Source organism: Diprion similis, chromosome 8, assembly GCF_021155765.1.
Source record: "Diprion similis isolate iyDipSimi1 chromosome 8, iyDipSimi1.1, whole genome shotgun sequence".
Classification (NCBI taxonomy): Eukaryota; Metazoa; Arthropoda; class Insecta; order Hymenoptera; family Diprionidae; genus Diprion; species Diprion similis.
In genome coordinates, this window is record NC_060112.1 from 16852574 (window position 1) to 16866263 (window position 13690).

Genomic DNA, 13690 nt, shown 5'->3' on the forward strand with positions numbered 1-13690 from the left:
TATAAAGCTCGCGCACATATAAACACGAAAACCTTTGTCAATACAATAATATAAGGTTAAGATGTACATACATATTATGTTTCCCTCTTTCTTGGGGTGTTTCCTCAAACAGTTTTTTATTTTTTTCTTATATTTCTCATCGTCGCATTGATCTTGGCTGCGGATATTGAAATTGGAAAAAATCAGCAAACCGTCGCGAATCATTGATCGATAAATGGACTTTACGTAGTCGACGAACTTGACGCGATTTAATACGCATTGTAAGACCCCCAGCTAAAACACCAATTTCAAGCATATACCAATGAATTATTCTATCCATTGTAAATAATATAATATAGCTCTATATTATGATTAATTATTTATGTTATTAAATATTCTTATTATCAGGTACTTTATACACATTATCATAGTTAGATGTAAGGCAGTTAATTCGACATGGATTCACCGGTTACACTCTTCTTCTCACCGAAGACGCCGCCCGAGGCAGGATTTGAGGGAAAAGCAAGTTTTTTGAAAATCTTACACAACCGTAAATCGTTCCCCAAGGCAGGTGCATAGCGGCAAAAGGAAGACGTACGGCGGTGATCCTGCACTTAATTTCATATGATAACGCTAATTATACATTATCTTACATCGTAATGTAATTGACTTGTCAGTTTTTAAGGCGATTATAATATGCGACTACTCGCGTACTTCGTCATATTTCATAGTACTCATGGTATTCCATGTATGCTGGGCTGGTTGGGCGAGGACGATAAAACGCCACATTTTCGCTTCTAATCAATATTCACCAACCATTCGTTCCCACGCCATGCATAAAAGGGAAAAATTATTAATTTGTAAAATGGTCAAAAGTAATATCGCGTCTCATCAAATAGGTAAATTTACTTCAAAGACAGCCGATTAAAAAACACGACACTTCGTAAAGTATCTTGCAACATAATAACTATACCTATATATATTTCAAGTTGTTGGATACATTTTTCGGCGATTATGTCATAACGGTTAACGCCTGTCTCAGCTCAGCTCAGATTATTCCACGCTTTCGTTATTGCAGGCGGTATATCAAGTTCTTAATTCTCTTCATTTCCTTCAGTTCGGTCGGTTTTTAAACTTCCATCAAACATCCGACGATCCGAGCTGAGACTAAGGGTCGACAACCTTGGCCGAAATATGATTAAAATTGATGAAAAAAAAAAAAAAAAATTGGATAAAAAATATAAAAACAAGAACCTAAGTATATAGAGGTTTATAAAACACGGCTCATCGCACACGCCACAACATCTAAAGTCTTAATTTAAGATCGATAGATTTACTCGTGTCCTACGATTACTCACTCGTGTAGGTACATGTATATATGTGTATATATATACTATATTATAAAGTGTGTAATATATTACAATATTATAATTGGTAGTTTCAGTAATTAAAACTTAGGGTATATTATATACAGTCGCGCACGCACGCAGCAGCGCCATGCATATAAGTTTAAAAGGGGGAACCGTCCACTCTCGATTCATATCCCCGGGTACTGAACGTCATTTAGTGACAACCGACAGATGATGGACATTTATTTCCGTTTTCAGGTATTTTTGTATCAACAGTACTATCGCAAAAATCTTTCGCCGATTTTTTCCCCTTTCGTGAGTTTCACACTTGTCGGGCTGCAGTATTCAAACGGCATACGGGGGTTATCCCCGATTTAAATGCCGTCGAATCGTATATCCTTGTTGACAAATTGCCTTGCAATCACGGCTACACATACGTCCGGCATTCGAATAGCACGATACGCATACATTTTCGCCTGAATCATTGCAGTACATATTATTATGTACTTAAACGGTCGACTCATGTCGATATTTCTAAATTATAAGTCTATTGATAACTAACTACGACACATAATATATGTTTTATAAACCCATGTTATATAAATATTATATAATGATTTTGCCAAAGAGGACTTGGAACGAGTGCGAGGAATTTCCTCTTTCGAAAGTGATTAAAATTCTTCGCATTTTTCGTACCTGTATAGGTCACCATCTGTTGTAGATCTTGTTATTTACTCTTTCCCTAAGAATCTTTTTTTCGTTTTTTAAAAGATAGAAACAAATATTATGTAAATTGAGTGTTCTGACCTCGTAAAAACTGTATAACGTCAAAATTTAAAACTCGTTCGTACATCCTCTTTCATTTAATTAATTAAACTTCATTATCTGCTCTGTAAGCATGCAACGTATAATAAAAATTCAAATATATATATATATTTTTTTTTGTTTTCTTTGTTTTTTTTAGTAAAAAATATGATATCTCAACACAACTAACTACGGATAATTATTATATCTACTGGTGTTCTGTTACAGTGATTAATTTCACGATGTACATGACTGTGAAATAAAGGTAATCCTGTCTATATTGTAAAGACTTCAACGAATCCTTCATAATTATTTCATACGACTATGATTGCTGATTATTCGTTACTTGTTTCTTTCTTTTTTTTAAATTCAACCAACAGTACGAAATTTATTCACCGGTTGTATACTTAAGAACGGTATTAACAATAATTGGAAAACGAAAACAATTTTCAATATAAAAAAATGCTACGTAAAAAGTATATTAAAGGGGCCTCGGCTAGTAATCTTTACAGCCACCCTACGTTAAAATCGTCCTTTCGACGATTAGAAATCTCGCTCATATACACCACGTTGCAACGAACATTATCGCCAGCTGAAGGGGTTGCGTCGATTATTTTCTAGGCAGTTATGAGAATTTGTTTCACAGTTTACTTTAAACTCGAAAATACCATTCTTTTGCTTACCTGTCACTTGTCGTACTTCAACGCAGCTTCTAGAATTGCGAGTATCGATGATAAGAGAAGACACGGCATCTCTTCGTGTGGCCGTATTTATTTATTTATTTTTTTTTTTGTCTTTTCTTTTATGTTTTCTACCCTTCCCTTAACTCAGAGTAAAAATCCGTGGTTTCAAACCACAACCGTTACTTGTCATTTCGGCAGTCACTGCAAAACATTTTTCCAAATTCACGGAAGCACGGCGTCCAAAATTTTCTTTCACATCGCCAAGGAACTGACAAGTGGTGTTTCGTGCTCTTAACAGCACATAAAACAGCTATGAAGACGATTCGTAATCAAGCTCAAACCGGAGGCGGTCCTCGGACGTAGCGAAGCTGCGGAGTCAGAGAGAGATTCAAGGTGTTCGCAGCTTCGCAGCAATGCGGTTCGAGCAGGCAGGCAGCGCAGAAAAGGGCGACCAGGGCCAACTGGAAGGGAAGCGCTGCCCTCAGGACGCGCCAAACCCATCCGTGGGGACGTCCAGGCTCGCTATCCGGATCGCCGGCACCAACGAGTCCTCCGCTTCCGCTTATTGAAATTGGAGACAACTCTGCGGGGACCCCAGCGTCCTCGTCCATCTTGGAATTTTTCTTGCGTTTGCTGAAACAGTAGAGTAAAATTTAGCCTGATAATCACGGTCGAGATGAGTGAATTGATGGGTTAGGAAGCGGTGAAAATCAATTCCGAGAGAGTCTCTGATCACAGCTGATCGAAGACCTTTCCGTTCTCATTTTGTCAGTTCGATATAGGTATTACACCAACCGTATAACGCGAGCCAACCTCGTCGGTTTCGCCTTATTTTATTACAATGGAAGCAATCTTTTTCAGCTACTACAACCTCGGCACACGGGGGTGGTTTTGCAGTAGCTGAACTGTGGGTACGGAGTCTGGAGAACCGGAGTTACCCCCTTTCGCCAACCGTTCCCGCTTTTTACACCTTTTTTACGACGCAATATAGGAGACGTTGGTTGGGTGCCGCGAGAACTAAACCTATTATGGTTCTGCACGCCAATGATTAAACGCAACTATAAAAAAAAATCCCTGAAACAAAGTTAAATTAGGTTCCCGACGCTCCGGATTCTCGTAACCTGCGTAGAGCCACACAATTATTGACGCGGGTCGCATTTTCTACCTTTTCTCAATTCTCGTTCTCTGGTTTGTATTGTATACTGCAAATTCTACCGAATTTTTGAAAGAGTATGAAGAGAGAAAGAATCGCTCGATAAAACAATTATTGAACGGCGCAGATTTGAATTAGTGCAGGATATGCTGCAGAGCAAACCATTTTACAACTTAGCGTTATACAGGATTTCGAAAATAGCGTTTTATGCTGATCCCTTGCGATCGATCTACTCTAGAAATAGGCCACCGGGACCGAAGTAAACTGACCTAGATAACCTGGAGGTGAATATATTTGAAGCATATTGTTAAGTTTTACGCCACCGTTTGCATAGCAACGACGACAGGACGATGCCTACGCTTAGAGGAATTATAGTAATTGGCATTGTGTGGGTAATTAGAGAGTTGCCGGTTGTAACGGCTGTTTTAAGGCCTGTTTGTGTGGAGTTTTCGCATGTGACATCGCGGTCGAGGGTGCAGGGTGGATGCTGCGGCGTTTCATGGGGGTGTAGCATCGAGGGGCGTTGGGCACCGCGCTAAACGGCAGCAGGTCGACGCCTCGCTTCGCATACACATCGACTACTTTAACAAAACCGTGGTGGGTATAGCTGCCCCCGGCTGGGAAGGCGAAAGGGACCGAAGCTGCCTTTTTGCGACAGTCCCGCCCGACTTCAAACTCTTTTCGCGGACCGGATGTCGATTATTCAGAATCGAGCTTGACGCGAGTGTAAAGATATCGACGATTCGAATGCTGCAGGGCTGATTGGAAAGCAGTGGAAAAATCAAGTCTGCGTAATATTTTGTGACAATTTTTTTCGTTTTTTTTTTACTTATCGAACTATGATAAATGAAACTGTGACGAAGACCGAGAGTTTAGAGCTATAATGAAATTCAAATTTTTCGGAAGGAGTTTGCAAGTTTACGAGGCGTAGAAAAAGAGAGGTGAGAAGTAAAAGGAGGAGAAAAAAAGCCGGGAACAATATGTCTCGCTTATGAGAAGCTATAACTCATTTCCGCAGCTGTTGCCCCGGCGCCCCCTGCTGCAGTAGCACTTGTTAATTCACTGCTAAGTTCTTTTATTCAAATGAGACTGCCCCTCCCCCGGCTTTGGCGCCTTCATTCCTCTCCATCTCTTTCGTACGTTATGCAGATCGTTGGCACTTCTCATTAAACCGCGTGCCGCAACGCGCCTTCGCAGGATCTACCCTCAGGCATCCTCCCGCCATGCCAGACCGATAATTTATTTATCTCACTGTACCGCATGGAGCGGAATAGAAATCGCGGGGATACTTGTGACCTTTGAATATCTGCACACCGATAATCGAAGCAAAATTTGAATTATACCGATGTAATCTGCGTTTTGAGACAGTGTATGAACGAGAGAAGCGAGCGTTGACTCGAAGGGATCAAAGACCGGCGCCAGAAAAGGATTCGGTCACAGCCAAAGGTGATCGGCGCTTGGAGGCGATTTAACGCTTGTCATCGAAATTGAAAAAAATTTGAATAACAACCGAGTTAACTTGCATACCGGTACACCTATGTACATGAACTACACCTTATAACGCGGTATGAGCGGAGTGTTAAGCGCACGGCAAGGAAATACGGGCGAATACAGGTATGTAACGTGCTTTCTTTGGTGGGTAACAGTAATTATCCGTTACCAGCTACGCAATCTGACTGCTCGCATGGGATGAACGTTGTAATCGAGGAACGCAGCTCCCGCGAGACAACCTTCAAATCGATTAACCTTGCTTGGCCATTCCTTCACACTGCAGGCTCGATATTACCATACAAGCGAAACGAAGAATTCCCACGAAAAGAGCTGTTGCGGGTAATGCCGAAGACTCTAGTCTGTATCGCACCCGGCAGCTGCCGCAGCGAAAACTGACCGCTCATTCTACTTACAACTCCTACGCAACACTCCGTAGCGCAATCCTGAGTATCAGTCATGGACTATAATTTCCGCTAGGCAACCTTCAAATCGATTCGCAATTTACAAGCAGATTATCCACCTGCCGGAGTGTGCCTAACGTCGTGCTGTGGTAGCGATATCAGAATATTCCCACAGTAATTAGACGAAAAGTAGATAATCGCCGAGGGATTTTTGTTTATACCTTTCCATCCTGAAACACTACCCAGTGCCTAATTTATCGAGCAGCTTTCTCTTCTCCATTCACGATGAATTTGAATGACAATTACTATAGTCACACATATATATCACCTACACGATATTAGCACCCTTTGGAGATCAAATTTTCCACCCCTATAATGCAAAAAACCTAAATATGCAAGTATGAAAATGTACCTGTTAGAATTCGAAGCCAGATTGCGTGACCGATTGGCAGCCCGAGCTTCGACGCTGGCGGCGGTGCGAACGATGAGTTCTCTGCACTGTTTCTGGAGTCCGCGAAGCTCGGCTTCGGCGCTTTCGACCCTCTTGGCGAGTTCAACGAGCGCTTCGCTCCCCGGTGCTAGCTGAGCTTCGAGGGTACGTGCCAGACGACGAAGGGCGGCGAGCCGACGCTCCCGTTCGCTGAGTTCCTGCTCGCTTCCGCTGTCCGATATTCCGCTGTCCGACAAGGATCCTCCTTCCTGCAAACCTCCGTTTGCTATTACCATAGCTGCAGCGGTCGCTCCGTCCTCGCTCGCCTCGGTTATCGTGGCGTCCTTTATAGCTGATCCGCCGTTCTGTAATTAAGATGTGAAATTTTCTAGGGTGAGAAGCAGCTCGGTGAGCATAGAGAGCCGAAAAATTTTAAAAACGTAAATATGGAGTCGAATATAACAGAATACTGGATAACGGAGGAAGGGTATTGATTGGTTCAGGGGGGGGGGGGGGGGGGGCTAGGAAATATCAGGCTGAGCGTAGACCACGGTGTACGATATCGAATATTGTATAATCCAGCAGCGTATAGGATCAAGGCGTACGAGAGGATGATGCGGATACGTAAAAAAGAGAGGAGTGAGCTGGTGCAGAGATAGTTAGATACCTAGGGTAGGTAGGTATATGGACTCCCGCGCACCCTAGAAAAGCCGAGAAGAGATCGTACCGAGGGTGGCAGAAGCAGAAAGAGAGAGGAAGAGAGAAGAAAAGGAACAAAGAGGGAGGGAGAGAGAGAAAGAGAGACCGAGGACGGGATGAGGGAAAAAAGAGAGAGACGGAGTTGCGGAGGATGCGAAGAAGGGAGTAGATTTAGGCTGTTTGCAGCGAGAGACGGAGACGCGCCGAACGAGCCTCCGGTAATGAAAAGCGCGACCCGCATACCAAACAGCATCTCCGAGTACGAGCTAGCCTAACCTGGCCTCTACATACGTACGGTAACCTATATATTCCCGCAACGTCTCTCCACTCCCTCGCGTACATGTACATGTACGTGTACATACACGAATATCTGTACTCATGTAGAACCTGCAGGTACACATCGCAGGTGCCTGTAACCTGAGCAGTGCCCTTCGCAATAGGACGTTTGATCGTGATTCTTATGCGAAAATTTGCAAGGTCTAGGTGGCAGTGTCCGTCAGAATCCCGTTCATTGATTTTGGAGCTTTAGATTTTCTTGAAATTCTACTGCGAGAACTTTGTTCATTACAGACCACGGATTTTTGGTCTGAGGTTTGCAACATTCGAAATCAAAAATTGTGCACGAAAGATTACGCAATATTTGCTCGAGGGAAGATTAAAGCTCAGGCTTTAGATTCGAAGGCAGATATTCAAATAGCTGGCAAAAAACTAAATCGGAAATTTTCCCAAGCACGGTAGTTCAACAACAAGACTTTTATCGGTTACATAACTGCCAAGAGCGAGTGATGTTTGTGAAAAGAATTGCGAAAAAAATGTGCACCAAGAATTCAGTTACTCCCAATTTCGACGCGTTGAAAAATGAATAGTAAAAAAATTATTTCGAAACAATAAAAGATTTTTCACATGTAGAAGTAAAATAGCTTCACCCCTAATGCTCGTCTACTTCCACGCCCGCGGCGTTCTTCATTATCCACCTTATAGAAATGCGGAAATCGCCCGAAGACCGCGGTTCGCACGTATAAGACGTCTAATATCAGCGATTAGCCCCGAATGCTGTTCCATTCGGATATATCCATTTGCAGAAGTGGATATCCTCCACCTCTCCGGTCCGGTGTCGAGGAGGTTGAAACGGTGCGATGGGATACTGGCCAACGCCCGGGGTGCTCTGGGTGATATTAAATTTGTATTTTTACGCTGATTCCACGGGCCATCCGCGGACGTGACGGGGAAGGGAATGACCCGGGCGATTAACGATCGAGCCTCCCAAGAGAGTCCGTTCTGCAGGACGCCGACCATCCCGACGCCCCGACCACCGTCGCCGCGATTCCAGCCTCACTTTTACCCTCTGAACCGCCACGCCACCCCTCACCCTCCCTTAACCCGGTGCATTTTCTTACATTTTATTTAACAGCTATCAAAATGTATGGATTTTTTGCTACCGTTTCTTTGTTCCATTCTCCCAACGCGCGCGCGAACAAAAAACCAATGACTTCGACGTACACTGTGAAATGCTAATATTTTTTCGAGCAAGCTTTTCGAACATGCAATATAGCCTGTTTCAAGATAATCCGTTGTAGCGTTGCTTTCATTTTTCATGATTATCCATTCCAGAAGTGGAGAAAAAATGACCTACACGCAGGCATGGAGGGCGGGTCTAAGATCGAAGGTATTCCAACCTACCGTATAAATATCAACAGAGGCAAAATTCTTAAGGGTGAAAAAAAGGGGGTTAAAAACCATTGAAGGTAAAAAGAAAAAGAATAAGAACGTGACGGCAAAAGGAATGCAAAAAATACGGCAAGGGGAGGGGGTGAAGGGGGGCGAATTATGCCCCGGGGTATTGTAAATCGGATTGTTTCCTTCGTATGGGAGTTTCACTATCAGAAATAGGCTTCTCGAAGGAGAGAGAGAGGATGGAGGAGGGCGCCGTCCGTCTTCGCGACAGGCGAAATGAGTGCTCGAGCAATCGGAAGTGGCGCCTGAGTTCAGGTTCTTCTATCGCCACCACCGACGCGGGTGCCGCCTCGCGATTTCAAGGGGGTTTACTTTATATGCAAATGCGAGACGGATGTTGGGAAAATAGAGCGGGGTGAGGCGAAGGGATCCGACGGCGTTTAGCCACGCGCCGGCAGCGACAAGCGTCATCAGTCAAGAACAACCCTGAAGCTAGTTCGGCCCCCGTGACGATCCTTCGAGCGTTTATGGTGTACCCATCCAAGGACAGGGTGTGCGATCTCTTCAGGCGTACATAACTATAGGTATCGAGGTAGCGTGCAGCTTCCTGCGATCAACGGTGTATTCGTAGCCTCCCAACCATTATGAAACACCTTACTTTGCCCTCCTCGATTTCAACTACTCGTAATCCGAGGAACATCCTGCAACGTTAGAGTCTGCACAGCAGTTATGAATACGAAAGTTATAAATCCCGAATCTCGAAGACGCAGCCTGAGGCAACGACGATACCTCGTATTATAGCTGGGGAGGAATGGATTATCGCGCGAAAGTGGGGGTTGATTTTAAGAAAAAATGATCCTTCACAGTACCGTGATAAAAACATTGAGCGATGTGATAGAGAAATAATAAGATCCGTGAATAATCGAAACATATTTCAGGGAAAGTAGAAAGTAGAAAGGTGCAATCACCTTCCCTCTTTACGTGGTATACGATATCTGTAACCAGTCGGTGCGAGATAATTCGTCCGTAATGATCTTATAAATGCGTAGGAGGACGAGAGAAAAGCATAGCAAAAGCAGTGATGCTGCAGCAATTATCATTCGCAGCTGGCTTTCCAAATAGACTGCACAAGAGTGCCTTGAACACGCAAGGTTCCCACGCAGCAGTTCTACGCCTCCACGCTATAACACGCGTCATCGTATATATATATATATATACAATATTTTTATCCCATCGAGAGCACAAAAGAAGAAATGAAGGTAAAATAAAAGAATTCATAGATATCTTGATAACATAGGACGCAGAGGTCAGTAAGCTTACTTCTCATCCGCTTAACGCTTCACATTCGTGCTATAGCTAGACGTTCGGAGGTGCTAGATGCCGAAGGCGTCTTCGTTCGATTAGTCCAGGATGCTACGGCGGGGGCGAGAAGTGGAACGATGTGTTCCCTCCTCGCAGGACTCTGTGCGAGAAGAATTATGAGAAGAAAGGTATGCAGGAGTGTTACGGTAGCCCGTGACCTCCGGCGACCCGTACCGCCCTGAAATCGCTTTATTGTTTCTAAGTTATATGTTCTGGACCAGCGAAGCGGCTTAATTGACTCTCATCGTCAGATGGGATCAGTTCCGGCCGTCGAATTGACGAACTGACAGACGGTTACCGCGTGAGAGAAAAGAGCGCAAGGTGGCGGGAGGATCGAACAACGCACCTCGTCGGCACGCGCGATAAACCTTCTCACATTTCGGCGATACCACCAGCTAGTGCAAACTTTATGTACCGGAATTGCACCCAGGGGGCTCGTTCCCCACTTCGAGACCCCTGAATAATTGCCACCGGCTCCACCTCGCACCCACCTTTACCGATTGAAAATCAAGTAAGGACTGCGGATTTTTTGGTATTGACTGCGTAATTCAACCTTAGACGAGATTCGATGCCTTTCTAACTTTGGTTTCGATAAACCATTACATCCGTTTAGGTGATTTATCAGCTGCAGAAAGCTCTGACTTAAAGTTCGCAGATTTGTCTCCTTGCAACTTGAAATCATAATTTTTCGATTCTTAATACTACAGGGCATATAATCAAGACCCTTATACCTATATCTGTTCACAGCTCGAGTTTAAAGTGGCAAAATTTATCGAAAACTATTTACCGAGTGGAGATACCTATGATATAGAGATTCTTGTACACCGACTAATCGCTAGCAGAACAGCAAGGACCTCGAATTTCTAGGTCACATGGAAAGTAATGAAAAAAAAATAAATAAATATCGTTGAAATCATTGTCTTCCAAAAATGTGTAAACATGCGAAACTAGAAGTAGAGGTCAAATTCTGAATGCTACTTACGCGATGAAAAACTGAATGTTTATGTACTCTACCAGTAGATAAAACGAGGATAGAAGACTTTCCAATGACAAAAAACTGTACAGAAGAATTTGAAAATCCTTCTACAAATCCCCAATGCAACCCGAAAACGATCGTTTTCAATTTCACCCATAGAGCTAATAAAGAGCGGCCGGCAAGCGATCAGCGGCAAAGTGTGGGAACGGCATCGTCGGCAAGATCTTTAAGATCTGTAAGCGAGCGATCACTACTCAGTAATATTACGAGATGGGGGAGGTGGGCGAAGGACGGAGGAGGCCCAGGTAAGGGGGCGAGGGAAGAACTTCCTAGGATCACGATGCAAAACATGCCGCCCGTCGGCGGCGCACTTAGTGCCCCTGGCTGGCCCCTCGGTCAGACCCTTCGGCAGGTCCCGCCAAGTTACGTATGTACCTCAGCCCCCCGCAACCGACGCTTCAACACGAACCGAGCGATTCTATTCGGTCACGGATCATTACGAGTAATAAGTGAACGAAATCGATTTAAATTAGCGATCCGCTCGGGTCGTAGGGCGATGGTACCTTTGACCTTAGAAACCCGCGCGGCTGAACGTTGCAAGAGACTCTCAGTGCCACTGTTCGATTCCGTTGGAACGGTTACTCTGATCCACGGCTTCGAAGAATTTCAGCTTGAGCTTATGGTGTGGAGAGTTGAGAGACTTGGTGCTCGGAGGATTAGGAACCTCTTGGGAAAAAGATATTATAAGAATTAGAAAACTCACCTGGCAGCAAATGTCCTGTTTCTCGGAGAGGAGTCTCGCAACGTCACGTACAGAGGAGGCGACCTCGGAAGCAGCCCCGGCCTGGAGTGCAGCGTCGAGAACGGCCAGCGTGTCCTTGTCCTTACGGAGAGCACTCTGCAACTCGGTAAGACGTGCGGCAAACTGTTGGATCGACTGCAACGCGCTCAGCTGCTGGTTTCCCCTGCAAAATAACGAGCGGCCGTGTTCAGAAGTGGAGAAAAAGTGGATAGACTGCACCGGAAACAGCAGCCACGTAAGCTTGGCGCAACCCAATACCTGCGGGCTATTATTATACCCATCAGCTGACTATTTTGAGTGCTCGACTGCAAGCCTGAGAAAAAACTTCCGCGGAAAGTTATACGGGAGACGGAAGATTCATTTCTTTTGCAGCTTTTGAAGCGGGTGACGGATGAGAGAGGTCAACGTATTTTATAGGATATTTCTACACCCTGAGCGTCCTGAAAACGCCAAAACAGCGAGATGTGTATAATACGAGATCGAGGGTGAGAATCGACGCGATGCAGTTGTCCACGCGTCCGTCGGACTGTCAGCTTAGACGACGAGGAACAGGAAATAACGTGACTTTGGGGTTGAGTAAATACGAGCTGGCTGAACTATTAGAAGATTCCCTCTCGTATAAGGTATTCCGCAAATAAAGACGTTTTACCCGAAACCAATCAAAAAGACCCCCGAAGCGACGTCGGCAAACAAATCGTGGGTAAGTATTGACGTCGGCATCAATATATAGCCGAGCTATTCGGGATAATTAGCCAAGTGTGCAATTGGCGGAGGAACAACGACACAAGTTTTGCGTCTATTCGGCCTTCGGAGTTCCCGAAAATCCATTCCCCCTCGCCCCTCGTTCTGACAGGTTGGGGTGCGAGGACGAGGCATTGTCCGACCAACGCAGTTATAATCCAATTTTAATTTCCCCCAAGCCGTTGATCCCCCGGGTTGATAGGGGTTTGATCCCCGCAAAGGTTTGACCACTGACCCACTGGGCCGGCAGGCAAAGGTCACGATCATCCCCTGCTGGAACCGTACGAGGTCCCGAAAACAGGATTCGAATTCTTCTCACGATTCCTCCGGGCATCCCCGGGTTGGTAGGTAGCCACCCCAGCCCCTAAATCGTGCAGAAAACACACGCGATGCCGATCCAAGTCGACGGTCTTCTTCGTAACCGAAAGAAACTGCAAGCGCGGTGCAACGAACATTTCCATGACTTCGAAGACGCCGAGACCCCGCAAAACGTTCCCGGTAATAACGTGGGGTGGATTCGCAAAACTGGTGAACGCAGATGCGGTGTTGTTAGGGGATTTGGTTCGCGGCTATGCTCGGGGATCCTGACGGTCGACGCCGGGATCAGTCGTGATTAAAGTCTTGGCCGATGGTCAAGCCGGTCTGGTAATCGCGGGACGGGTGTTGCCGCGGGGATGGCAAGGGTGTCCCCCGCCGGGGCTACGGACCAAGGATTCCGTTGTTTGCTTTGGAGGCTTCATTACCTCTCAAAATATTTACCCTGCGTCACTCGACGGACTAGACATCGCGGCTGACCGGTCAGTGGGTGATGACCTCACGTGGCTTAGCCGACTCCCGGAGGAGCCGAAAAACGAGGGGGATAAATATCGGGCATGAATATTCAATAACCGCTTCAGCGGGACGCGAAGAATATTCGAAACCCTTAGGAAGGTTGAGGTAAGAGTTCATTACTCACTTTTGAAACGTCTCGTCCCAAACTCGGTAAAGGTCAGCTACCTCGTCCTTGAGGGCCGTTAATGCAGGGGAGCCCGAAACTCCGGCGTCCGTAACCAGGCGGTGCGCCGTGACGTTCAGTGCCAGAAGTGCCGTCTTGCGCTCCCTTAGCGTGGCCAGTTCACCCTGAAACATGAAAAATGCATCTTTAAC

General features: G+C 45.3%; 1 protein-coding gene across 1 annotated transcript in view; it reads right to left on the reverse strand.

Moving 5' to 3' along the window:
• Positions 1–2996: 2996 nt before the first annotated feature.
• The window catches only part of LOC124409082, a 121422-nt gene continuing 110728 nt past the window's right edge, over positions 2997–13690 (reverse strand). The window contains exons 22-25 of the mRNA XM_046886474.1: positions 13500–13663; positions 11765–11966; positions 6273–6655; positions 2997–3448 (exon numbers count right to left, since the gene is read on the reverse strand). Coding sequence (XP_046742430.1) covers positions 3151–3448; positions 6273–6655; positions 11765–11966; positions 13500–13663 — 1047 coding nt within the window. The 3' untranslated portion in view covers positions 2997–3150. The remainder of the gene's footprint in view (positions 3449–6272; positions 6656–11764; positions 11967–13499; positions 13664–13690) is intronic.